We start from the raw sequence: 27,830 nt of genomic DNA on the forward strand, positions 1-27,830 counted from the left end.
TCCACCAATCGGTGCTGTGTTGCTATAATGTGAGGGCAGGCCTGGCAGGGACCAATGGTGAAGGGAACAATGGCTGGAGGGAGGAAACAAAATGGAGAACACACACACATGGAGACACACACTGGGGAATATATACATTGGGATGTAACACCCCCATACATAAGACAAAAACATGTTTGACACTTAACACCAACTAAACATGTATTTTTTTTTAACAACGAGATAACATCTCTGAGATAACATGTACTTCAAAACAAAGAGCTATAAAAAAAACTAGCAGTTGGTACAACAACCACTCGGGTCAACAATGACAGAACGAGTTGACGGCAAGAGAGACTGAGTCGACAGCAACATAAAACGAGTCCACAGCAACATAGACCGAGTAGACAGCAAAATAGAACAAGTCGACAGCAATATACAGTAGAACGAGTCGACAGCAACAGACAACGAGTCGACAGCAACAGAGATTTAACACCGAGATAGAGCATCCGCCAACACATTCTCAGACCCCTTCTTATGCTTTATGCTGAGGTTATAATTTTGCACTATGAGCGCCCAACGCATGAGGCGCTGATTGTGGTTGTACATCCGCGACAGAAAAACCAATGGGTTGTGGTCGGTGTATACTACCACTGGTAATACGCTCGAACCGACATACACCTCAAAATGTTGCAACGCATACAACATAGCCAAAGTCTCCTTTTCAATAGTGGAATAGTTTAGTTGATGTTTGTTAAATTTCCGGGAGAAATAACAAACCGGGTGACTGACACCATCGTGATCTTCCTGTAATAACACCCCTCCAGCTCCCACCCCGCTGGCATCCACCTCCAGCTGGAACGGCAGGGAGAAATCTGGAGCAGAGAGAACAGGGGAACTGCATAAGAGAGCTTTAACACCATCAAATGCATTTTGACAATCAGCTGTCCAAATGAATGGTTTGGACGGGCTACACAGGCTAGTGAGAGAAGTGACGACAGAAGAAAAGTTCCGGCAAAAACCACGGTAATACCCAGCCATCCCAAGGAATCTACGCAATTCCCGCCTAGTAGTAGGCACTGGAAAAGTTGTGATTGCAGATATTTTTGCATCCACCGGACGCACTTGTCCTTGTCCTACCTGCTTACCAAGATAGGTAACCGTAGCCTTGCCGAACTCACTCTTGGCAAGGTTAAGGGTCAGGGAGGCTCCAGCTAAGCGGTCAAAGACAGTTTGTAAGGTTGTCATGTGGTCACGCCAGTTGGTCGAATAGATAACCAGGTCATCGAGATAGGCATTACAATTTGGAACACCAGCCAGGACTAGGGTCACCAGTCGCTGGAAAGTGGCCGGGGCATTACGCATTCCCAAAGGCATTACAGTATATTGCAAAAAATTGTCAGGAGTAACAAACGCCGAGATTTCCGAGGCACGGGGGGTCAAAGGGACCTGCCAGTAACCCTTTAACAAATCTAGTTTGCTAACATAGGTGGCAGATCCAAGGTTGTCAATACAATCTTCCATGCGGGGCAGTGGGAAGGAATCAGGCACGGTGACAGCATTTACCTTTCGGAAATCAGTACAAAATCTAGGAGTTCCATCCGATTTGGGAGCTAACAAGCAAGGTGAACTCCAGGGACTGCAACTTGGCTTGGCTAAACCATGTTTTAACAAATAGTCAACCTCCTGTTGCATCATGGCCCTCTTGGTGATGTTAACACGGTATGCATGTTGCTTGATAGGCACAGCATTGTTAACATTAATATCATGGGCCAATACAGAAGTACAGGAGGGAACATCACCAAACAGAGCCATGTAGGCCTGAATCAAATTTGTGATGTCCTCTCGCTGCTCCTCAGGTAAGTGTGCTAAGTGAGTGGGCAGGTTCAATAACATCTCAGTGTTGGACAATCTAGCACCCTGATGGGCTGCATTGCGCAACTCTAAGCCATCTACATCCTCACCACTAACGTCAGGAGAGTCCGGAACTATTGGAGTTGAGGCAACAGCAGAGACGGCCAGTCCGGCTGTCTGGTCTGAGGTCTTCACCTGCACACCATCTCTGGAAAAATATGGTTTAAGCATATTGATGTGGCAAACACGAGAGTGACGTTTACGATCAGGGGTGCGAACCACATAGTCTGTATCACTTATCTTCTTGTATATTGCATACGGTCCGGAAAAACAAGCGGAAAGAGCAGAACCAAGGATAGGTAACAGGACTAGAACCTTATCACCTGGCTGGAAAGATCGAGAAACAGCTTTCTCGTCATAGTGCCGTTTCATAGTTCTCTGGGAAGAAGAGAGCGCTTCTTTTGCGAGAGAGCACGCCTGATGCAGTCGCTCTCGAAACTGGCTAACAAAATCTAGAACATTAGTGGGTGTGCTGGCACCCTTTGACATGAACCGTTCTTTAAGAACTTTCAGAGGCCCTCTAACAGTGTGCCCGAAAACGAGCTCAGCAGGACTGAAACCAAGAGACTCCTGTATGGTCTCTCGCGCAGCAAATAGAACAAGGGGGACACCCTCATCCCAATCTTTCTCTGTGTCTAAGCAATATTTACGCAGCATGGACTTTAAGGTCTGATGCCAACGTTCTAGAGCCCCCTGAGTTTCAGGGTGGTAGGCACTGGACACTATATGTCGGATACCCAGGGACTGTAACACTTGCTCAAATAACCTAGACAGGAAGTTGGTGCCTTGGTCCGTTTGTACTACCTTAGGCAGTCCAAACGTGGAGAAGAACTTCATCAAAGCCTTAATTATTACAGGCGCTGTAATTCTGCGAAGAGGGATAGCCTCAGGGAAACGGGTGGCGGTACACATTATTGTCAACAAAAACTGATTGCCGGCTTTGGTCTTTGGCAACGGACCAACACAGTCAACTATGACATGTTCAAATGGTTCACCGACCGCTGGTATAGGACAGAGGGGAGCAGGTGGAATTACCTGGTTTGGCTTTCCGGTGATCTGACAAGTACTACAGGTACGACAGTACTGTGCTACATCGGACTTCAAACCGGGCCAAAAGAAATGTTGAAGTATTCTGTTGTATGTTTTAGTGACTCCCAAGTGTCCAGACCAAGGGTGGTCATGGGCCAAGAACAGTACATGCTGACGATAAACTGCAGGGACAACAATCTGATAAACAGTGCTCCAGTCTGGTACCTGATCTGGTAGCCCTATCTCCGATTGTGCATGCTCTGCCAGTCTAGTACCATGGGACCTCCATGTACGCATCAAAACTCCTTCATCCACAAAATAAGAATGCAACTCTCTCCTCTGTTCTGTTTCAAGAGAAGAGAAACATTTTGCAAGAGAAGGGTCAGCCTTCTGGGCAGTAATTAGCATTTCACGAGTAACGGGTAACTTCAATGCGTCGGAACTAGTTACAGTTGTCTGTGGGGGTACCTTACTATGAGTCTGTGGTTTGTCAGCGGTATCAGAAGTTGGAGCCAGCAACTCCTCCCTGACAAAGGCTGAAGCAAAAACAGAGTCAGACAAATTTATTTCATCACCTCTCTTTTTCAATTGAGCCCGAGTGACAACACTTGCAGAAAAAACTTCAGGGAAGTTCTGTGACAAGTCATCAGGCAGAGAATCTGTGTCTGGGTGATCCAACACTTCCAGCACAGCGTTCACCTGTCCTCCAGCTAAATCATTTCCCATGATAAAGGAAATGCCTTTAACTGGCAAGGAAGGTCTCACCCCTATTTTAATGAAACCAGTGACCAAATCAGATTGTACATGAATACAGTGTAACGGGGCTGGCACGAAACCCATCTCAATACCTTGAACCAGGACACTAGAACCACAGGAAGATTTCTCAGACAGAGGTAGTACATCAGAGAGGATAAAGGATTGTGAGGCTCCAGTATCTCGTAAGATCTGAACTGTACACTGATCTTTTGGATCCCCTGTCAAGGAAACTAAACCCTTGGAAGTAAATGGCCTGAAACAAGGATCGAGAACATCCTGATCATTGTGCATCTGTTGATCGGAATCAGGTGCCATTTTAATCAGACCAACCCCTTTGGGTTGTCTAAAGTTCTGAGAGGACGGTTGCTGCTTACGTTTCAATGTTAAACAGTCAGAAATAACATGACCAGGCTTATGACAGTAGTAACATGTCCGCTCCTCTTTTGAGCGTGGAGGTGATATTTTTGGTCGGGGGTGTGTGAATTCTGAATGGTTGGGGACAGAATGTTTCTGAGAGAAATCATGGGGGAGAAACGAGTCACGCCTATCTACAAACACAGTTTTATGGGTTAGCGCAAACTCATCAGCTAATACAGCAGCTTGCTGCAGAGTGGACACTTTCTGCTCACTCAGGTAAATTACAATACGCTCTGGCAAACGATTCTTAAACTCTTCTAATAGAATGAGTTCTCTGAGAGAGTTAAGATCTGAGGCCTTGCTGGCTGCACACCATTTATCAAAGAGAGTTCCCTTCTCTCTAGCAAACTCTACAAAGGTCTGGTTGACAGCTCTCTTGTGACTGCGAAACCTCTGACTATAAGCTTCGGGCACAAGCTCATATGCACGAAGGATGGCAGCCTTCACAGTATCATACAGTAAACTATCTTCTAGGGAAAGTGTTGAACAAACCTCTTGGGCTTTACCAGTCAATTTGCATTGAAGCAACAAAGGCCAGACCTCTCTTGGCCAGCGCAATGAAGCAGCAATACGCTCAAACACATTAAAATAAGTATCAACTTCTGTCTCTCGGAACGGAGGCACCAAAGCAATGTGTTTACTTATATCAAAAGTGTGGGATGAATAAGCTGTGGAGGAGGACATACCCGGGCCTTGTGGAGGAGTCGGTGTAGCAGAGTTGGATCCACTCCTTTGGTCTCCCAGCTCCAACTCCCGCAGTCTGAGCTCTTTTTCCACCTCAAGCTCCAACCTACGGATGTTAACAGCCCTTTCATTTTCCGCCTCAAGCTCCATTTTACGAAGCCGATACTCCGCCTCACGTGCTTGTGCCTTCTCCTGAGCCTCCATCTGGAGACGGGCTATTCTAACCTTGACCTGGGCCCCTTCTCGAGACCCAGATGACACAGGAGAGGCCAAGTGAAAATGTGGCAATGTGACTCTCACACCTGCCTTTTCAGCACCATGGGCTTGCTCCTCAGAAGGCTGTGCTTCCGTAGGTTCACCAGGAGGACTTGCATGTTCATCAGAGACCACAGGTAAAACAAGCGTCCCCTGCTCCAACAGCTTATCTACCACAAGACACCTGATATCCTGCTTAAGATGCTTTTGTTGAACCGAGAGTTGAAAATGTGTGGCAATCTCCACTAAGTCTGCCTTGCGGCAGCTATCCAGCGCTTCCCAAGTAGGATTGCTCAAGAATTTCCCCAGATCAAAAGTACTAACTGCCATTATATATTTTTTTACACAAATGCCATTTTTACACACAAATTAATTAATAACTATACAAGTGTAAACAAACACAGTTCACCAAATCCATCAACCAACAATTGAACACGGGTTACAAAATCCAGGCAGAGCCCCCATTTATGTTACGACCCCTGTGAGTCTAAGGGTAAAGGGCTGTAACATAACAGTTGGTTGACAGAAAAGATGGACCACGTTTGTAAACAACAATGATATTTATTGAAAGATGCAAAGGAAGCACATGTAGCTCAGGGGTGAGCCCAGGCCAAAACAACAAACAAACACCACTATACTCCAAATAAACCCAAATCTAATCTATGGTAAAAGAGATTACATTACCTAAACTACTCTTACCTAACCAAAACAGGAGAAAACAATATCCAAAGGAAATGGCAGCTCACCCCATCTGTGCTTCCTGAGAAAGAGAGAAAAACACATTAATTATACAGAAACAAAGGCAGAATATATACAAAAACAAACTATAACTAACAATGCTCTCTCTGTGGCCATACACACACAAGGACATTTCCACTAAGCACCAAAGGTCAATAAAAACGAAATGCAATATTGTCAAAGTTACAGGTTACAAAATCACACTAGGCCTAGCCTCATGCCAGAGAGAGAGAAAGACTGAAGTGAGAAGCCATGTTTTAACAGGTGTGGGGTGATCCATGATTGGGGGGTGTTGATTGAGTGTTGGAGTCTGGAAAACCATCCACCAATCGGTGCTGTGTTGCTATAATGTGAGGGCAGGCCTGGCAGGGACCAATGGTGAAGGGAACAATGGCTGGAGGGAGGAAACAAAATGGAGAACACACACACATGGAGACACACACTGGGGAATATATACATTGGGATGTAACATGTACGATATAGGATATACTGTATGATATAGGATATACTGTACGATATAGGATATACTGTACAATATATATGTTATACTGTATGATATAGGATATGCTGTACAATATTGCCTTGGGTAGTGCATATTATTCTCTGCTGAAGCAAGTATTCATAAAGTCATGGTTGGTTGGTTGGTTGGTTGGTTGGGGTGTGTGTGCGTGTGCGTGTGTGTGCATGTGTGTTGGACTGCGTCCCAGGGTCTGTTTGGGCGTCGTCGGGAGGATCTACTGGCTGCCATGGCTGCCCAGGCCCAGGCCCAGGCGCAGGGTCAGGGTCAGGGTCAGGGTCAGATGACCCCCCCGATCCAGCCAGTGCCCCTACAGTACAGCGACATGAAGGCAGCACTGGACAAGGAGCGGTCCCACTGTACGGAGCTAGAAGAAGCCCTGCAGAATATGAGGCTGGAGCTACGCTCTCTAAGAGAGGAAGGTAAAGACACAGACATTATATTGTATCTACTGTCTCCACTACCTTAACTGTCTCTGTACTGCATCTGTCTCCACCTCTACTGTTTCCATACTGCTTCTACTTTCTCTCCATACTGCTTTAACTGTCTCCATGCTGCTTCAATTGTCTTCATACTGCTTCTACTGTCTCCATACAGCCCTTACTGTCTCCATACCCCATCTAATGTCTACCTACTGCATCTATTGTCTCCACACTGCTTTTACTGTCTCCGTACTGCCTCTACTATGTAAATTCTGGCTCTACTATCTCCATACTAGTTAGGTACAGTATAACAATCACCCTCAAAACATGACATCTTAGAGTTAGGGTTACGCCTCAACACCTACCATCTAAGTGCCTTTGAGCAAGGCATGGAACAGTGGAGCTGTTGATGGACAACTGAGTGTAACCCTCCTTCCCCCTGCAACTACTATCTCAGGTTGTATTATCCAACTTGTGTGGATAATACAAAAAACGACAAATCTCTCGCCAATTACTTTATAGTCCACCCCCTCTCATCTCCTCCTCTCTCCCTGTTTGTCACACATCCTACACATCCACCCCCAGCGGTCCAGTACAAGGCTCTGGAACATGGTAATAACCCAACCACCCCGTCTGCAGCAGCGCGGCAGCAGTTGCTGATGTCTGCCATGGTTAAGTCTCCGGAGCAGCAGCCGAGCAGCCTGGCGCCCTCCAACTCTGGGCGCAGGAAGGAGACTGCTACCCCTGAGGGTGAGTTGAGAGATGGGGTGGGGTATAGAGTAGCACACACACACACACACACACACACGCACACGCACACATACATGTACACACTAGATATGATGCACACACATGTGCATACTGTTTACACTACACACATATACACATATACATATAAACATACACACACACAGGCTCCTGTCATAGAATTCTTATTATCCTTTTTTCCACACACCTTTCAGAGAGAAGGAGGGTGACTTTTGAAAGTAAGTTGACATAACTCATAGTGTTCACAGTTTGGTTTGCTATCTCTTCTTCCTTTGCCTCTTCCATTACCTTAAAGGCCAGGTTTTCAAAGCTCTGCACAACGGTCAAGTGGGCAGGTTTGCACCAGTATGGTCAGATGAGGCCTGAAAAACCAATGTGTTCAGCCAAGCCTTCCTCCTCTGTGCAGAGTTTTAGAAATCTGAAGCAGTTGCATTTTCTATCTTGGTTGCCAAAGCTCCGACCTGATGAACTAGAACTCTGCTCTGCCATGCACTCAGACCCACTCTCACACCCAGCTGAAGTGCACATTATACACAGAGAGGTGTGTATGATCAGAGATATGAGGTATGATGCACTACCCACTGTCCAGAAGGCTCTTTGAACACACCCTCTGGGGGGAAAACACAAAACAATTGTTGGTTGCATGAGTCATACTTTAAAGGTAACATCCAGTCGTCCTATTTACACATCCAGCGTACAGGGTGTCCAGGTCATCAGACTGTCACACCATATGTCTCTCTCTCTCTCTCTCTCTCTCTCTCTCTCTCTCTCTCTCTCTCTCTCTCTCTCTCTCTCTCTCTCTCTCTCTCTCTCTCTCTCTCTCTCTCTCTCTCTCTCTCTCTCTCTCTCTCTCTCTCTCTCTCTCTCTCTCTCTCTCTCTCTCTCTCTCTCGCCCCCATTGGACAATGTGCAATTTTATGTAGCTATTCTTTTTTTTACTTAACACTGTGCAATAGTGCTCACTATTTATTTATTTATTCATTGGAACTTTTTTAAACTTCAGCGCTGACCTTCATTGTTTGTTTGTTGTATTGGTTGTCCTTTTTTATCGCTTTTTATTGTTTGTCAACTGCACTGAGCTACCGGATACCTGAATTTCCCCAAAGGGATGAATAAAGTATCTATCTATCTATCTATCTATCTATCTAAATAGTATTATTATTATTATTATTATTATTATTATTATTATTATTATTATTATTATTATTATTATTGTTATTGTTGTTGTTGTTGTTGTTGTTGTTGTTGTTGTTGTTGTTGTTGTTGTTGTTGTTGTTGTTGTTGTTGTTGTTGTTGTTGTTGTTGTTGTTGTTGTTGTTGTTGTTGTTGTTGTTAATAATAATAATAATAATAATAATAATAATAATAATAATAATAATAATAATAATAATAATAATGATAATCCATTAGACTTATATAGCACTTTTCACAGTGCTCAAAGACGCTTTACGGTGTGAGGTAAAAACAGCAAAACAGTTGTTGAGTGATTTGAAGGTGATGAGAAATGTTTGATCAGGAGCCAATGGAGGTCGTGGAGGACAGGGGTGATGTGGTCAGACTGGCAGTTGGATGTGAGCATGCGGGCAGCAGAGTTTCATCATCATCATCATCATCATCATCATCATCATCATCATCATCATCATCATCATAAATAGGAAGCAAATTGCTCACGCATCTCCGTGGCTAGAGGATTACAAGTTATAACTAATGTTTAGTTACCAATCAACAACTAATGTCTTATAGGTGCTCAGAACGAATGACCGCACGCACACACACATAAACACGTGAGAAGTGCAGGAGCGCAGGAGACAGAGAAACCCTTTCAAATGTCTGTAACTAGTCTACACTGCTATTCCACTGAAAACTAACTTCTATAATTTGCTGACTCTACTTTGTGCTATAGATAACATGCAGCCACTAGATGTCGCACTAGAGCACTGGCCTGTCATTTATCCAATCAGGTACATTCCACATGTGGAAATGGGAAGTAGGGAAGGGATACATGTAAACAACAACATTCATTTTGGACCAGATTTTTGAAATTATACATTTGTTAATCAATATTCTTTGTGGGGGGAAAGCGATACTTTTATTCTGCACCTTTCTAAAAACTCTGTGGATGTATTATAAAAAAAGAAAAAAGGATTACTCTACATAAAAATGTTATCTATAGCACCTTTAAGTATAGTCTAGAATTTGTTAGTATAGTATAGTATAGAACATTATTTTGACTGGATAATACCTTTAAGGTCCAACAATGAATGGGTATGATTAAAGGGAATGATGGAATTAACCATATTCTTTTTTCTTTAAAAAAAATAAACTCTCATTTAACTTTTCTTGCTGATGCCCCCGTTTGAAAATCTTTCAAATTTTGTTGGAAATGCTTCCTTTAACCTGATGTGATCGCATGGTGGTATGTCCTCGTGAAACACACTGGGAGTATCGCTCGCCTTCACTGTGTTCCCTGACTGTATTCAGAGTATAGCCGTCGTATGAAGGACAGTCAGAGAGACCGAGACAGAGAGAGGGAGCGGGCGCACGCCGGCACCCCACACCTGCACCCCAGCAGCACCCCACACCTGCACCCCAGCACCCCTCACCACTTCTCTGTGGGCCTCAACATGAGAGCCGCCAAGTGCACCGTGTGCCTGGATACCGTGCACTTTGGCCGCCAGGCTGCCACCTGTCTCGGTACGTTTCTGCCCCACTGTGTTGACCCATGGTGTAACATTCTGCCCCTCTGGACTGCCTCACTGTGTTGACCCATGGTGTAACATTCTGCCCCTCTAGACTGCCTCACTGTGTTGACCCATGGTGTAACATTCTGCCCCTCTGGACTGCCTCACTGTGTTGACCCATGGTGTAACATTCTGCCCCTCTGTGTTGACCCATGGTGTAACATTCTGCCCCTCTGGACTGCCTCACTGTGTTGACCCATGGTGTAACATTCTGCCCCTCTGTGTTGACCCATGGTGTAACATTCTGCCCCTCTGGACTGCCTCACTGTGTTGACCCATGGTGTAACATTCTGCCCCTCTGTGTTGACCCATGGTGTAACATTCTGCCCCTCTGGACTGCCTCACTGTGTTGACCCATGGTGTAACATTCTGCCCCTCTGTGTTGACCCATGGTGTAACATTCTGCCTCACTGTGTTGACCCATGGTGTAACATTCTGCCCCTCTGGACTGCCTCTCTAGATCTCTCCCGCTTTGCCATGGACATGTGTTCCCCCGTTCTCTCTTGTCTCTCTTCTCTCTCTTTCTCTCTCTGTCTGTCTGTTATGTCTCTTGCTCTCATCACTCTCTCCTCTTCTCTCTCTCTCCTCTTCTCTCTCTCCTCTTCTCTCTCTCTCTCTCTGTTCTGTCTCTTGCTCTCCTCTCTCTCTCCTCTTCTCTCTCTCTGTTCTGTCTCTTGCTCTCCTCTCTCTCCTCTTCTCTCTCTGTTCTGTCTCTTGCTCTCATCACTCTCTCCTCTTCTCTCTCTCTGTTCTGTCTCTTGCTCTCCTCTCTCTCTCCTCTTCTCTCTCTCTGTTCTGTCTCTTGCTCTCCTCTCTCTCCTCTTCTCTCTCTGTTCTGTCTCTTGCTCTCATCACTCTCTCCTCTTCTCTCTCTCTGTTCTGTCTCTTGCTCTCCTCTCTCTCCTCTTCTCTCTCTGTTCTGTCTCTTGCTCTCCTCTCTCTCTCCTCTTCTCTCTCTCTGTTCTGTCTCTTGCTCTCCTCTCTCTCTTCTCTCTCTCTCTCTGTTCTGTCTCTTGCTCTCCTCTCTCTCTCCTCTTCTCTCTCTCTGTTCTGTCTCTTGCTCTCCTCTCTCTCCTCTTCTCTCTCTGTTCTGTCTCTTGCTCTCCTCTCTCTCTCTCTATCTCTCTTCTGTCTACCGTTCTCCTCTCGCTCCTCTTCTCAATTAAATTAAATTCAAAGGGGCTTTATTGACATGGGAAACATATGTTTACATTGCCAAAGCCAGTGTTAAAACAATCAAACAGAGATCAGTACAGTGCAGGAATATTTGTGTGATTGGCCGTTTTTATGGTGGTTGTATTCCATTGGATGTCCAGCTCCTCTTCTCTCTCTCTCCCCTTCTCTCTCTCTGTCCTCTCTTGCTCTCCTCTCTCTCCTCTTCTCTCTCTCATTCTCTGTTCTGTCTCTTGCTCTCTGTCTCTCCTCTTCTCTCTCTCTCCGTTCTGTCTCTTGCTCTCCTCTCTCATCTTCTCTCTCTCTCCTCTTCTCTCTCTGTTCTGTCTCTTGCTCTCCTCTCTCTCATCTTCTCTCTCTCCTTTTCTCTCTGTTCCATCTCTTGCTCTCTACTCTCTCTCATCTCTCTCTCATGTTCATGTTCCCCTGTTAGTTTAGTGTTTAGTATTTCTATGTATCATGTTTTCTCTAGGTTTATTGTTTTAATGTTTCTGTGTTTAGTCTAGTTATTTACTTATCATGTTTTCTTATTCAGTTCCTATGTGTTATGTTTAGCTGTCCTGTACTTCTGTGTTCAGTATTTTTCCTTATCTGTAGTTCTTTGCTAGTCTGTTTGCTCTTCCCTGTGTATTTGTTGGATCATCTGATGTTTGCTGTAAGTTGTTTCCTAGTGTTTTCCCCTTTGGTATCCTTTGTGTTATTCTTATGTGCTATCCCTCCAGGTATCCGCCTTAGTGGTATTTCTTTGTGTTATTCCTGTGTGTTATTCCTTAGTGTTATTAATTTGTGTTATTCCAACAGTATGTGTTATTCCTTAGTGTTATTTCTTTGTGTTATTCCTATGTCCCTCCATGTATCCGTCTTAGTGTTATTCTAGTTTAGTTGTTTATCTTTGCCAGTCGATTTTGTTAGGTTTGTCAGCTCAGCTGTCAGCCTTTTGCTGTTTTTGTTCACTACCTGCTGTCACAATAGATTCACCTCTCCAGCACCCTGACAGTTTAATCCTTGCTCTGAAGGATGCCTAGAGACCTGTTCATGGTTTCCCTTAGTTTGAAGAGTACGTTTTTTCAGCAGATAATATCTATTTGTGTATTTTGCCAATGAAATCAGTCCTGTTCAGAATCCTGACATACAACTCATATAAATTATAAATCACAGCTCATTGCTCTCTCTCTTGTGATTCCAATCTTCATTTGGAATTTTTATGTAGATTAATATTTTCACAAAAGACAATGTGATAGATGTGATAGAAGCTATCCCCCCCCCCCCCCCACCCCCCCCCCCCTCACCATTATTGACATGTCTCAAACCCTGCCCTCTTTTCTTGATGCTCCAGTCCGAGGGAAGTTGTGAGTGGAATCAACAGTTATGATTGGAGGATCAAGCAAAGAGGTCAGGGCTTGAGATAAATCAATTGAATCTTATAGAATAGGTCAAAGGGAGTAGACTCTTTACCAGTGTTTTTCCATCCTCAGAATGTCACGCTCTGTGTCACCCGAAATGCTCCCCCTGCCTTCCACCAACCTGTGGCCTGTCCAGCGACTGTGCTCTGCACCTCCTCTCTGAGGGGCCGTGTGGGGACAAAGGCAGCTCCCCCGGCCAGCAGATGAAGGAGGCCAGTGGGCACATGCACCTAGAGGGCTGGGTGAAGCAGCCCAGGTTAGTGTGGTTGATCAACATCCAACCCCAGAGGTGGAAACATATAGCGGACCAACCTCTTGGGACCTCTTGGTTTTTGGGGATAGCGTCCCCCTGAGGGGAAATACAATGCCGGGACATCTAATGCTCCTTGTGGTTTGGTAATATTTACTTTGATAATAATACATGGCTAATATTACAGGAATGGTAAACGAGGCCAGGGCTGGGAGAGGAAGTATGTGGTCCTGGATGGAACTAAAGTGTCTATCTACGAGATAGAACCCAGAGAAGGTTGCTTTCTTTCACGTACAACACACACACACACACACACACACACAGCAAAACATTTCTAATATCAATAGAATGCATACGCCTGTACTAGAGGTGATGATATTGAGCCTACAGTTATAGACTTACTTATTCTGTGCTGTTCAGACGCAGTGAAGCCGCTGGAGGAGGTTGACCTGTGTCTGTCAGATGGAGAGGTGATGGTGCACGGAGCGGTGGGAGCATGTGAGCTTCCCAACACTTCAAAGTCAGGTAAGAAAGTCATGTACTGAAAACACTACAATGTACCTATAGAGCACAAGTTACCAGACGGTTTCATATATGAAGGACCTCTGAATTAGGCCACAGATCCCTATGAGTTTGTCTCAGAAACTCCCATCTGAGGAGATTATTTAAAAAATATATATTTTAAGATAATGTTTTATTTAGGTTTGTTGCATGTCCGGTGTGCTGTACCTCAGTCGCATAGGCGGCGGGTAGTGAAGGCTAGGGTAGGCTATGCCTACCCAAATGTTATGCTGGGAATTTTGAAATGTATATATAAATAATATAATGTGGGCAGGCTGCAGCGGAGCATTATATAGGCAGCCTAGACTACGATATTGTATGTGTTGGGCTGCGGCCCGCTGGTGACAATTAAGCAAGGGCCAGCCAAGGTGTCAGGCTGGCCAAGGTGTCAATGGGCGACGTTTAACATTCCATGTATTGTACAGGCAGTAACCAACACGCTGCAAACGTTTGTGTAAACATCTGCATTCGAATTTTCACCCACCAGTTTCTTTGTAGCTAACACCAGCGACGGCCGCAGCGCGCAAAACGCAAAATGGATATACGTTCTTTTTTCAAGGCAAAGGATCATAAAAGTAATTCAGAAGCTCTAGAAGATTGCATCCGTGAAGCCACAGCGAGCCCTGCCCCTGGGCCATAGGCGGCGGGTAATGAAGGCTAGGGTAGGCTACCCAAATGTTATGCTGGGAATTTTGAAAATGATATATATTATTATTAGCATTATATAGGCTACTATATTGTGTGTGTGTTGTCGCTGCAGCCCCCTGGTGACAATCTGGTGATTATGGGTAGGCTCAGGTTAAATAATGTAGCCAATCACATCCTGATCCCGCAGCAAAGCTTTTTTTTTTTTAAACATCTGCATTCCAAATTTCACCCGCCAATTGCTTTGTAGCGAACACCATGAGCGCAACATTGTCAAATTTCAAAAAGCTAAATGGATATACAGTCTTTTATCAAGGCAACATATAAACAAAGTAATTCAGAAGCTGCCACCAGCAGCACCAGCTACCCCTGGACACCGGATCACCTGAGGCTTATGTTGCTTTATCTTGGCAAACAAGGGCTTGCTCTATGAGGGCATGATGAGAGTCAGACAGAGTTCATTCAATTGTGGAAACCTTTTAGAGCTACTGTATGTACATTGTTTTCAAAGCATGATGAGATCCAAATTCCGAAAAACGCATCCGAAACTGGCTAAGAACAACAATGCGCCAGGAGAGACAGTCAACTCTGAGTCTGCTTCACATTGAAAGTGATCTGTGGCGGCTGGGTGGCGCAGCGGACATTGCACTCGTCACCAACGCAAGAGACACCGGGTTCGAATCCGGCTGTCGGCGTTGCCTCCGGCTTGGGCCGGCCGTCATACTAACTTAATTGGCAGAGTTAGCGGGTGGGAAGTCGAAGGGTGGTAGTCTGGTGGTCGTTCTGAACAGGGACTCCTACAGGTCGGTTGGGGCGCCTGCACAGCAAAGTCAGGAGAAATGGCGGGGGCAGTGTGAGCCTCCTACACGTTACTCTTCGTCAAATGAGAGTCCGCGCTGGCAGGTGAAAAGATGTGACAGGCTGCCTCCACATGTATCGGAGGGGACATGTGATTCAAGGCTTCTATCCTCCCTACAACCGGCCAGTGGGGGGCATATGCGAGCAACGATCAGGACAGGGGAGGGAGAATTGGCACGAGAGGTAAATTGGGATGGGGAGAGAAATCACAGAAAAAAGGAGGAGAAAAAGTAGATCAAAAACATTGAAAGTGATCTCACAGACAAACTTAAAGCAGAAAAGATCATTGATGCCAAGATGAAACGTCGCATTTTGCTGCATTAAGTTAAGACAATGGTCAAAGTACGCAAAAGTACACATTACCACCCCTGACTCCCGGGGCTCTAGCTCCGTCAATCATTTGGCGATCTCGAAAATCTTTGCACAGGGTTGTAGCCAATGAGTGTGGCTTTCCAATGATACCCCATGATATGATATGATAATTGGGGATCTAATACGGTCTCTATTGATAGATTTATGATAAAGAAAAGCAAAAGCAAAAGAAATATTACTTAGTTCAGACAACAGTCCCAAAAGTAAGGCGAGGGCTGGGATTTTTGGGAATCTCAAAGATCTTTTAAGGCGCTGCTCTGTTTTAAGTAGAAACAGCTGTTTTTCTTGTTTGTGACTTATTTCTAGTACCTTATCTGGTCAAAACTGCAGTTATTTTCGAATGGAAATTAGGATAAGGGCGCGCTATGCGCTGCAAGTAGAGCTTTTTATTTTGAGTGCTTGGAAGAACGAGGATTATAGCAATTTGTTTTGTGTATATTACTGTGTGCTCTGCAGTGGTTAGAAATATTATTACGTTTGTATATATTACTGTGTGGTTGGCTCCAGGTTTTTTCCCCCTTCTGAATACTTGGTTTAAAGGGTACGTCCCGATAGAAAGGTGAGGATTACACTTGTAGGCGAGGTGAAGTGTACCACGAGTATATTGGAAATATTATTTGGTTCAGGCAACAGTTCCGAAAGAAAGGCGAGGACTGGGGTTTTTGAGAAATCTCAAAGATCTTTTAACCCGTTAAGCCTTAAGGTCCCTGTTACGACCCCTGTGGGTCTAAGGGTAAAGGGCTGTAACATAACAGTTGGTTGACAGAAATGATGAACCACGTTTGTAAACAACAATGATATTTATTGAGAGATGCAAAGGAAGCACACGTAGCTCAAGGGTGAGCCCAGGCCAACACAACAAACAAACACCACTATACTCCAAATAAACCAATCTAATCTATGGTAAAAGAAATTACATTACCTAAACTACCCTTACCTAACCAAAACAGGAGAAAACAATATCCAAAGGAAATGGCAGCTCACCCCATCTGTGCTTCCTGAGAAAGAGAGACAAAAACACATTAATGATACATACAACAAAATGGAAACATATAACAAAACAATCTATAGGTAACAATGCTCTCTCTGCGGCCATACAATCACAAAGGCACTTTCACTATTACAAAGGCCTATAAACAGTCTGGAAAACCATCCACCAATCGGTGCTGTGCTGCTATAATGGAAGGGCAGGCCTGGCAGGGACCAATGGTGGAGGGAACAATGGCTGGAGGGAGGAAACAAAATGGAGAACACACACACATGGAGACACACACTGGGGAATATATACATTGGGATGTAACACCCCCATACATAAGACAAAAACATGTTCGACACATAACACATAACACCAACAAAACATGTTTTTTTTCTTTTTTTTAACAACGAGATCCCCATCCCCGAGAGAATATGTACTTCAAAGTAAAAAGCCATGAAAAAACAAAACAAGCAGTCGGTACAACAAATAAGTCGACCGCACGAGAGTCTTAACTCCGAGACAGAGCATCCGCCAACACATTCTCGGACCTCTTCTTATGCTTTATTTCGAGGTTATAATTTTGGACTATGAGCGCCCAACGCATGAGGCGCTGATTGTGGTTGTACATCCGCGACAGAAATACCAATGGGTTGTGGTCGGTGTATACTACCACTGGTAACGCGCTTGAACCGACATATACCTCAAAATGTTGCAACGCATACAACATAGCCAAAGTCTCCTTTTCAATAGTGGAATAGTTTAGTTGATGTTTGTTAAATTTCTGGGAAAAATAACAAACCGGGTGACTGACACCATCGTGATCCTCCTGTAATAACACCCCTCCAGCTCCCACCCCGCTGGCATCCACCTCCAGCTGGAACGGCAGGGAGAAATCTGGAGCAGAGAGAACAGGGGAACTGCATAAGAGAGCTTTAACACCATCAAATGCATTTTGACAATCAGCTGTCCAAATGAATGGCTTGGACGGGCTACACAGGCCAGTGAGAGAAGTGACGACAGAAGAAAAGTTTCGGCAAAAACCACGGTAATACCCAGCCATCCCAAGGAATCTACGCAATTCCCGCCTAGTAGTAGGCACTGGAAAAGTTGTGATTGCAGATATTTTTGCATCCACCGGACACACTTGTTCTTGTCCTACCTGTTTACCAAGATAGGTAACCGTAGCCTTGCCGAACTCACACTTGGCAAGGTTAAGGGTCAGGGAGGCTCCAGCTAAGCGGTCAAAGACAGTTTGTAAGGTTGTCATGTGGTCACGCCAGTTGGTCGAATAGACAACCAGGTCATCGAGATAGGCATTACAATTTGGAACACCAGCCAGGACTAGGTTCACCAGTCGCTGGAAAGTGGCCGGGGCATTACGCATTACAAAAGGCATTACAGTATATTGCAAAAAATTGTCAGGAGTAACAAACAGAGATTTCCGAGGCACGGGGGTCAAAGGGACCTGCCAGTAACCCTTTAACAAATCTAGTTTGCTAACATAGGTGGCAGATCCAAGGTTGTCAATACAATCTTCCATGCGGGGCAGTGGGAAGGAATCAGGCACGGTGACAGCATTTACCTTTCGGAAATCAGTACAAAATCTAGGAGTTCCATCCGATTTGGGAGCTAACAAGCAAGGTGAACTCCAGGGACTGCAACTTGGCTTGGCTAAACCATGTTTTAACAAATAGTCAACCTCCTGTTGCATCATGGCTCTCTTGGTGATGTTAACACGGTATGCATGTTGCTTGATAGGCACAGCATTGTTAACATTAATATCATGGGTCAATACAGAAGTACAGGAGGGAACATCACCAAACAGAGCCATGTAGGCCTGAATCAAAGTTGTGATGTCATCTCGCTGCTCCTCAGGTAAGTGTGCTAAGTGAGTGGGCAGGTTCAATAACATCTCAGTGTTGGACAATCTAGCACACTGATGTGCTGCATTGCGCAACTCTAAGCCATCTACATCCTCACCACTAACGTTAGGAGAGTACTCTCCGGAACTATAGGAGTTGAGGCAACAGCAGAGACGGCCAGTCCGGCTGTCTGGTCTGAGGTCTTCACCTGCAGACTATCTCTGGAGAAATATGGTTTAAGCATATTGATGTGGCAAACACGAGAGTGACGTTTACGATCAGGGGTGCGAACTACATAGTCAGTATCACTTATTTTCTTGTCTATTGCATACGGTCTGGAAAAACGAGCGGAAAGAGCAGAGCCAAGGATAGGTAACAGGACTAGAACCTTATCACCTGGCTGGAAAGATCGAGAAACAGCTTTCTCGTCATAGTGCCGTTTCATAGTTCTCTGGGAAGAAGAGAGCGCTTCTTTTGCGAGAGAGCACGCCTGATGCAGTCGCTCTCGAAACTGGCTAACAAAATCTAGAACATTAGTGGGTGTGCTGGCACCCTTTGACATAAACCGTTCTTTAAGAACTTTCAGGGGTCCTCTAACAGTGTGCCCGAAAACGAGCTCAGCAGGACTGAAACCAAGAGACTCCTGTATGGTCTCTCTCGCAGCTAATAGAACAAGGGGGACACCCTCATCCCAATCTTTCTTTGTGTCTAAGCAATATTTACGCAACATGGACTTTAATGTCTGATGCCAACGTTCAGTTCTGATGCCAGAGACTGTGCTAGACAAGATAAGTATGAAATAAAATAGTATAGCATGTAATAGAAGTAAAAATAGAAGTCACAGTGTTCAGTATAGACATATGTACAATGTTCGATGCAGAATAGAAGTAACTGAGTTACCATACAATATACTATGCAATGTACTAATATACAATACTATATAGTGCAAAGCAGAAATGGGATGAGGTACAATTTAGGTACAATTTTCAGTAAGGTGTACGAGTTGTAGTGCAAATCCTTTACCAATAAATATAAAGTGTGTTTAGGTGATCTAAAGTGTGGAGAGTGGGTGCTGCAGTGTGTTGTTTGTTTAAAGTGAGTGTGCGCGTGTGGATGTGTGTGCTGTGTGCATTTGGTGGTTGTTGCATAGTGTTTATTGTTCGTTGAGCAGCCTGATGGCCTGGGGATAGAAGCTTCTTCTGAGTCTTCTAATTATTACAGGCGCTGTAATTCTGCGAAGAGGTATAGCCTCAGGAAAACGGGTGGCGGTACACATTGTCAACAAAAACTGATTGCCGGCTTTGGTCTTTGGCAACGGACCAACACAATCAACTATGACATGTTCAAATGGTTCACCGACCGCTGGTATAGGACAGAGGGGAGCAGGTGGAATTACCTGGTTTGGCTTTCCAGTGATCTGACAAGTACTACAGGTACGACAGTACTGTGCCACATCGGACTTCAAACCGGGCCAAAAGAAATGTTGAAGTATTCTGTTGTATGTTTTAGTGACTCCCAAATGTCCGGACCAAGGGTGGTCATGGGCCAAGAACAGTACATGCTGACGATAAACTGCAGGGACAACAATCTGATAGACAGTGCTCCAGTCTGGTACCTGATCTGGTAGCCCTATCTCTGATTGGGCATGCTCTGCCAGTCTAGTACCATGGGACCTCCATGTACGCATCAAAACTCCTTCATCCACAAAATAAGAATGCAACTCTCTCCTCTGTTCTGTCTCAAGAGAAGAGAAACATTTTGCAAGAGAAGGGTCAGCCTTCTGGGCAGTAATTAGCATTTCACGAGTAACAGGTAACTTCAATGCATCGGAACTAGTTACAGTTGTCTGTGGGGGTACCTTACTATGAGTCGGTGGTTTGTCAGCGGTGTCAGAAGTTGGAGCCAGCAACTCCTCCCTGACTAAAGCTGAAGCAAAAACAAAGTCAGACAAATTAATTTCATCACCTCTCTTTTTCAATTGAGCCCGAGTGACAACACTTGCAGAAAAAACTTCAGGGAAGTTCTGTGACAAGTCATCAGGCAGATAATCTGTGTCTGGGTGATCCAACACAGCATTCACCTGGCCTCCAGCTAAATCATTTCCCAGGATAAAGGAAATGCCTTTAACTGGCAAGGAAGGTCTCACCCCTATTTTAAAGAAACCAGTGACCAAATCAGATTGTACATGAATACAGTGTAACGGGGCTGGCACGAAACCCATCTCAATACCTTGAACTAGGACACTAGAACCACAGGAATATTTCTCAGACAGAGGTAGTACATCAGAGAGGATAAAGGATTGTGAGGCTCCAGTATCTCGTAAGATCTGAACTGTACACTGATCTTTTGGATCCCCTGTCAAGGAAACTAAACCCTTGGAAATAAATGGCCTGAAACAAGGGTAGAGAACATCCTGATCATCAATCTGGCAAACGATTCTTAAACTCTTCTAATATAATGAGTTCTCTGAGAGAGTTAAGATCTGAGGCCTTGCTTGCTGCACACCATTTATCAAAGAGAGTTCCCTTCTCTCTAGCAAACTCTACAAAGGTCTGGTTGACAGCTCTCTTGTGACTGCGAAACCTCTGCCTATAAGCTTCAGGCACAAGCTCATATGCACGAAGGATGGCAGCCTTCACAGTATCATACAATAGACCATCTTCTATGGAAAGTGTTGAACAAACCTCTTGGGCTTTACCAGTCAATTTGCATTGAAGTGTAGTAAAATCCCACAGACTTCCTACAATAATTTGTGGTTATTGTAGTACAATACAATGAGATTGATTATCTGGACGGAGGAGGAAAGATTCATACTTGATAGAATGGTTGGTCTCCTCATCTGGCTTAATGCAGATGAAGAATAAAACGTGTACGCCAGACAAACCAGAATTGTAGTTCAACTCAGCTGATTTATTTGATCAGAGCCAGGAGTCCAAGGTGAATAGAAGGTTGACTTCTACATACAAAAGATGATCAGATAACCTTAACAGCTGTCTGTTGTACAGAAATATCACAATCAGGTTTGCATCTTCAAACCTAAATACTGCACATCAAACAGTCACTTGGTTAACATAATTTGAACATACATGGTTTACTGTACACATTATACATGAGTAAATCTGGTTTACAGATCAGGGATCTGTACAACATTACTCTAATCTATAAACAACCATTTGGTGTTTCCCATGATTTTACTCACGTAAAATGCAATCAGCTCACAGTTGTTTCTGGGTGGTTTAGCGGTGGGGGAGCCCCCAGACCCCCTTTCGGTGGTTCCGGCCTGAGAGCTCCTGAATAACCCTATGTAGGGCCTTATATCCTATCATTTCTAGCCAATAATACATATGGCTGGTCCAATCCAGCGTCTGCTTGTGGGGGGTGTCCTTGTGGGCGCTGGCAGCCCCCCCCCCTGGGGTTGTGGGGACGTGATGGGACAGAAGGGGCCCATCGGTGGCCCACGTCCGTGTGATCTTTTGCTGAGATGAAGGGACCTGGCTTGTCTCACGAGGGGGGGTGTGACATGATCGCTTTAACCCTTTGGTATGGCTATAGATGTCTAATATCATCCAAGTACAGTCAGTGCTTTCTAAGACTGATACCAGACATCATATAAGACCTTTTGATACTAAACAGTTGATTAATCGATTACTTTGTTTGTGAGTTAGTGTCCATGCTTCAACAAGTCTAAACTGGTCTGCCCTGTGGTCAACCCAGCTTTCTCTGATCAGCATTTACATATAGTCAGTTCGAGAAGGTGTCGTTTGTTCTCTAATTTAGTCATTGCTTGAGTGGGGGTTGAAATAACTGTTGCAGCTGTTATCTGATGCAGCTGTCTCAACTGACAGTTGAGACTGTTTAGCCACTGAGTCCACTCTGCTTTTGAAAGGTACATCTGGCTTTACATTTATGGTTCTCTAATTTATTCACACCTATTAATTATGAAATTCATCGTCAATATTTACCACAGAAGCAACAAAGGCCAGACCTCTCTTGGCCAGCGCAATGAAGCAGCAATACGCTCAAACACATTAAAATAAGTATCAACTTCTGTCTCCCGGAACGGAGGCACCAAAGCAATGTGTTTACTTATATCAAAAGTGTGTGATGAATAAGCTGTGGAGGAGGACATACCAGGGCCTTGTGGAGGAGTCAACAGCGTAGCAGAGTTGGATTCATTCTTTTGGACTCCCAGCTCCAACTCCCGCAGTCTGAGCTCTTTTTCCACCTCAAGCTCCAACCTACAAATGCTAACAGCCCTTTCATTTTCTGCCTCAAGCTCCATTCTACGAAGCCGATACTCCGCCTCACGTGCTTGTGCCTTCTCCTGAGCCTCCATCTGGAGACGTGCTATTCTAACCTTGACCTGGGCCCCTTCTCGAGACCCAGTTGACACAGGAGAGGCCAAGTGAAAAAGTGGCAATGTGACTTTCACACCTGCCTTCTCAGCACTTTCACCATGAGCTTGCTCCTCAGATACAGAAGGCTGTGCTTCAGTAGGTTCACCAGGAGGACTTGCATGTTCATCAGAGACCACAGGTAAAACAAGCGTCCCCTGCTCCAACAGCTTACCTACCACAAGACACCTGATATCATGCTTAAGATGCTTTTGAACCGAGAGTTTAAAATGTGTGGCAATCCCCACTAAGTCTGCCTTGCGGCAGCTATCCAGCTCTTCCCAAGTAGGATTGCTCAAGAATTCCCCCAGATTAAAAGTACTAACTGCCATCTTAAACACAAATTATTTACCATACAAGTGTAAACAAACACAGTTCACCAGATCCATCAACCAACAATGAACACAGGTTACAGAAAACAATATCCAAAGGAAATGGCAGCTCACCCCATCTGTGCTTCCTGAGAAAGAGAGACAAAAACACATTAATGATACATACAACAAAATGGAAACATAACAAAACAATCTATAGGTAACAATGCTCTCTCTGCGGCCATACAATCACAAAGGCACTTTCACTATTACAAAGGCCTATAAACAAAAAGGGATATTATCAAAGTACAATTCCACAAAATAACACTAGGCCTAGCCTCATGCCAGAGAGAGAGAGTGACTGAAGTGAGAAGCAATGTTTTAACAGGTGTGTGGTGATCCATGATTGGGTGGTGGGTGATGGGTGTTGATTGAGTGTTGGAGTCTGGAAAACCATCCACCAATCGGTGCTGTGCTGCTATAATGGAAGGGCAGGCCTGGCAGGGACCAATGGTGGAGGACGGGTGGAGGGAACAATGGCTGGAGGGAGGAAACAAAATGGAGAACACACACAGATGGATACACACACTGGGGAATATATACATTGGGATGTAACAGTCCCCCTAAATTTAAAAACAAACATGCTTTAAACAGAAATCAGAATTTCAACAGCTCACCGAGTGTCCCTCATCATGCGTCCACAAGGATAAGGTTCATGCCTGAGGCGACAGCCAAGCGGACGGCGCAGCGGTACTCTCTCCTCCCAGTGCGGAGGTCGAGACAGGGCAGCTCTCCCCTGGAATCCCAGGATTCACCTTCTCTGCAGAGTCCGTTTGGCGGCCGACCTCGACACCCATCTGTTATGGAAAATGTTAAAGGACAAAAAGATGAGCCGTTTGTATAAATCATTCTGAGTCGTAAAAAATAGAAAACATAGTTCATTTCATCTGTGGCCACAAATGAAAGTTCAGTTTACAATCAGAGACTTCATGTTCGCACATAAGAGTCTGACCAGCAAAGTGACCAAGAGGTCTGGGCAGAACGTACATTATACACACTTGCAAGACGTAACATGATACATCAGATATGATGATGAATAGTAAATAAAAAATGGTTCCCAGTTACGGGAAGTAATAACATACGGTTCAGATTCAGATTCAGATTCAGATTACTTTATTCGCTATTTTATACAGGTACAAAATGGAACGTGATTTGACATTACAGTGCATACTTTTTCACAATTAAGAACAATACAACAGTAAATAAATAATTTTAAGTAAAGTGCAAGACAGGACAGAACAGTGAGACAACAATAAGACTGTGAAAGTGCGGTGGTTGGGGACATGGATACAGTGCAACACAAAGTTCAAGTCCAGAAGTCCAGCCCTAGCAGCTCGCCATCGAGGGGGGGGGGGGAGCAGGGGGACACCTGACTCGTTTACCAGGCGAGCTGCTGAGGGGAAGAAACTCAGTCTGTGGCAGGACTTTAGTGTCTTGGGCAGCCGTAGCCGCCTGCCGTGGGGGAGCATGTTGAAGAGGTTGTAACCCGGGTGGGCGAGGTCTGCCATGATCTTCCTCGCCATCCTCCAGGCCCTGGTGGAGTGTAGGGACTCGAGGGAGGGAAGGGGGCAGCCGATCACCCTCTCCGCCGAGCGTATCACCCGCTGCAGCTTGGCCTTGTCTCTGACCGTGGCTGCAGGGAACCAGATGATGATGGAGAGGGTGAGGATGGACTGGATGATGGCGGTGTAAAACTGGACCATCATGGTCCTCGGCAGCCTGAACTTCCTCAGCTGACGTAGGAAGTACATCCTCTTCCGGGCCTTTTTAATGAGAGCGATGGTGTTCAGCTCCCATTTCAGGTCCCGGGAGAGTGTCATGCCGAGGAAGCGGCAGGACTCCACAGAGGCCACCGGGGTGCCTCCCAGAATGATCGGGGTGGGGGGGGCTGCCTTCCGTCTGAAGTCCACTACCATCTCCACTGTTTTCTGGGCGTTGAGGTCCAGGTTGTTGCAGCTGCACCAGCTCAGCAGCCTCTCGATCTCCCTCCTGTAGGCGGACTCGTCCCCCCTGGATATGAGACCCACCAGGGTGGTGTCGTCCGCAAACTTCAGGAGTTTGACCGAGGGGTGCAGCGAGACGCAGCTGTTGGTGTACAGGGAGAATAGTAGTGGGGACAGAACACAACCCTGTGTGGAGCCAGGGCTGATGGACTTGGGATCGGAGATGTTGATTCCCAACTTCACCCGCTGTGACCTGTTAGTCAGGAAGTCCGTGATCCACCTGGAGGTAGAGTCCGGCACCTGCAGCAGGGACATCTGGTGCTCCAGGATGTGCGGGAGTATGGTGTTGAAGGCCGAGCTGAAGTCCACCAACAGAATCCTGGCGTAAGTCCCTGCAGTGTCCAGGTGTTCCAGGACATAATGCAGAGCCATGTTCACAGCATCGTCCGTGCAGACCAGCCACACTCTCAGACCCAAATAATTTTTTTTATTTATTTATTTTTTTTATCCCAATTTCTCACATTACATTCACCCTGAATGTTGACGTTATCCAGGTGAAAAGTTAACTTCATTCAAGCGAGGCATTGCAATCCTTGACATAAATCATTTGATGTATAATTAAAATAAATCAAAGGAAATGCGTTTGGGTCTGAGAGTGTGGCTGGTCTGCCGTTCTGCAGCTGGATACTATTGGTTTGTTTTGGCAAAATTGTGTGACAATAAATAAATGAATGATGATATGCAATTTAAACCCAAAACTAAGGCCTCAGTATGAGTTTAAGACGTGAACATGGTCATGTTTGTTGAATAAAAAAAAGAAAGTTAAAATAATTTTTTTTTGATCGGATTGGGAAATATCGGTATCGGTAGATACTCAAAATCACATGATCGGGATCGGATCGGGAGCAAAAAAACATGATCGGGACATCCCTAAGGATAACCGTATGTTATATTATCGTATAGCTTACGCTCTGCTCTCTAGTGGATCACAGGAGCTGAGCAGAGCGGAAGCTTGACAGATGTACCCGCTGAGGCCCCCCACAACCATCAGACCGGGGAGGACCCGAGCCCCCGGACCGCCCTAGAGGGGGACGGGAGGGAATCTGATCTGACTGTGCGAAGAGGGTTTAGCACCTCAAACGCACAGGGTGAGCAGATCGTGGGACTTACCTTCACACAGAAGGACCCGTGAGCATCCCACATGCCACCAGGGAACGGACGGGAAGCAAAACACCCCCATCACAGTCCCCAACATCACGGGGTCAAGGTCTAGAAAACCAACCCGTGGCAAGATCGTAGCAGCGGAGCGCGGAGGAGGACCCAGCCCCAGGAACAGCCTGAGGGCCAGGACCCCTCGAAAAAGGGGGCTCGGTGAGGTCAACGATGCCGTAGCATCGGGACCCCACCAGACGGTCACTGATGACACCACCCCCCACATCGCCAGCGTATCGGACAGGGCCTAAATCAAGAGTAGGCCCTTCCCCCCTTTGGCACGCCGCCCTGAAGCACTCTAGCTTACTGCACCTGGTATTCCCAGGGGGTCCCCCATCCAAGAACTACCAGGGCCGAACCTGCTTAGTTTCCGAGATCTGACGAGATCGGGCGTGTCCAGGTTGGCATGGCCGTAAGCCCCAAGAGGCTACCCCCCCACAATACTGTGGGGCCAGACGGCGCGCCGGGGAGACAACCCCCAAGGGGGTTGATCCCTCAATCCAGGCAACAGGCCAGAACTCGACCTGTGCCTGGAGCACTGCGGACTAGACAGGCGCCTAAAGGGTCTACTATAAGTAGAGATAAAAAATCTCCTTCCTAGTCGCCCGCATAAAAAACGCAGTTTCTATGAATTGGGCAACCAAGGCGCGCCGGCCCATAACGTGGTTCCACATTGGAAGCACCCAGGGCCAGCGCTATATGCACGTCAAGAACCCGAAACACATCAATGGTGAATTCTAATAAGAAACACCAGACGACGTTCCCTCCATGCTGTCTGGGACGAGCAGCAGGAAGCCGGCCAATAAGACACAGACACGGGCCTTATATGACGCGACTGAGGGCAACCCCGTCAATTCTGCTCCTCACATAAGAGGGGAAGACAGAAGTTCCCCCAGAGAGACCTCCACGTGAGTACAATTGAAAAAGATACATGCAATAATAATTGGGCCAAGTGACCAACGGCCCAATACACACTGTAATAGAGAGCAGAGCAGAAAACTAACAGTTTTCGAATGCATCGCATCATCCAACTTTGACAAAGACAGTGGTCTGCAGCACAGAGCCTGTAACCTCACGGATGTCTCCTGGCCAATAGGAAACGCGCCCAGTGACTTATCCCATGGCCGGGGGGAAATCCCGTTACCCACCCATCCTTACATGGAGTGGAACCAGGGAACCCCTCCCCTTCCCCCTCCCTGTGACGCGCTGCCCCTCAGCCGACAGGGAAAACTGACAGGCAGGAGGTCCCACCTCCCGGCCAATCAGTAAAGGGGGGGGGAGGATTTTATCAGCCCACCCCTCATGACCCCAGGGGCGGATTTAGGATTGTAGGAGATCCGGGGCTTAGCCCAGATAGGTGCCTTTTTTATTTCTATTTTTTTTTTATTATTTTCTTTTTTTTTGGCAGGCAAGGGGTGGTTTTAATTTTAATTTAATTTAATGAACAATATAGAGCCTTCAATCTTGACCAATAAAGCTGCTCTTTTCACTATAAAACTCAGTTAACCATAACGTAGTTATGGTTAGATTTATATATTGGGGGCGGATATATCATATTTTTCATATGATCAAAAAGTGGTGGAGCAAGAG

The 27,830-nt window shown here is 45.6% G+C and overlaps 1 protein-coding gene across 1 annotated transcript in view; it reads left to right on the top strand.

Moving 5' to 3' along the window:
* citb (citron rho-interacting serine/threonine kinase b) overlaps window positions 1-27,830 on the top strand; it is a gene marked incomplete at both ends in the record, with an annotated part of 154,664 nt that overhangs the window by 95,716 nt on the left and 31,118 nt on the right. Inside the window, 7 exon segments of the mRNA XM_084307930.1 lie at window positions 6,480-6,711; window positions 7,297-7,461; window positions 7,674-7,697; window positions 9,961-10,173; window positions 12,869-13,052; window positions 13,234-13,322; window positions 13,467-13,571. Of these exon segments, the coding sequence (XP_084164056.1) occupies window positions 6,480-6,711; window positions 7,297-7,461; window positions 7,674-7,697; window positions 9,961-10,173; window positions 12,869-13,052; window positions 13,234-13,322; window positions 13,467-13,571 (1,012 nt within the window).

The sequence above is a fragment of the Notolepis coatsorum genome (genome assembly GCF_963971535.1).
Source record: "Notolepis coatsorum genome assembly, chromosome: 1".
Taxonomy (NCBI): domain Eukaryota; kingdom Metazoa; phylum Chordata; class Actinopteri; order Aulopiformes; family Paralepididae; genus Notolepis; species Notolepis coatsorum.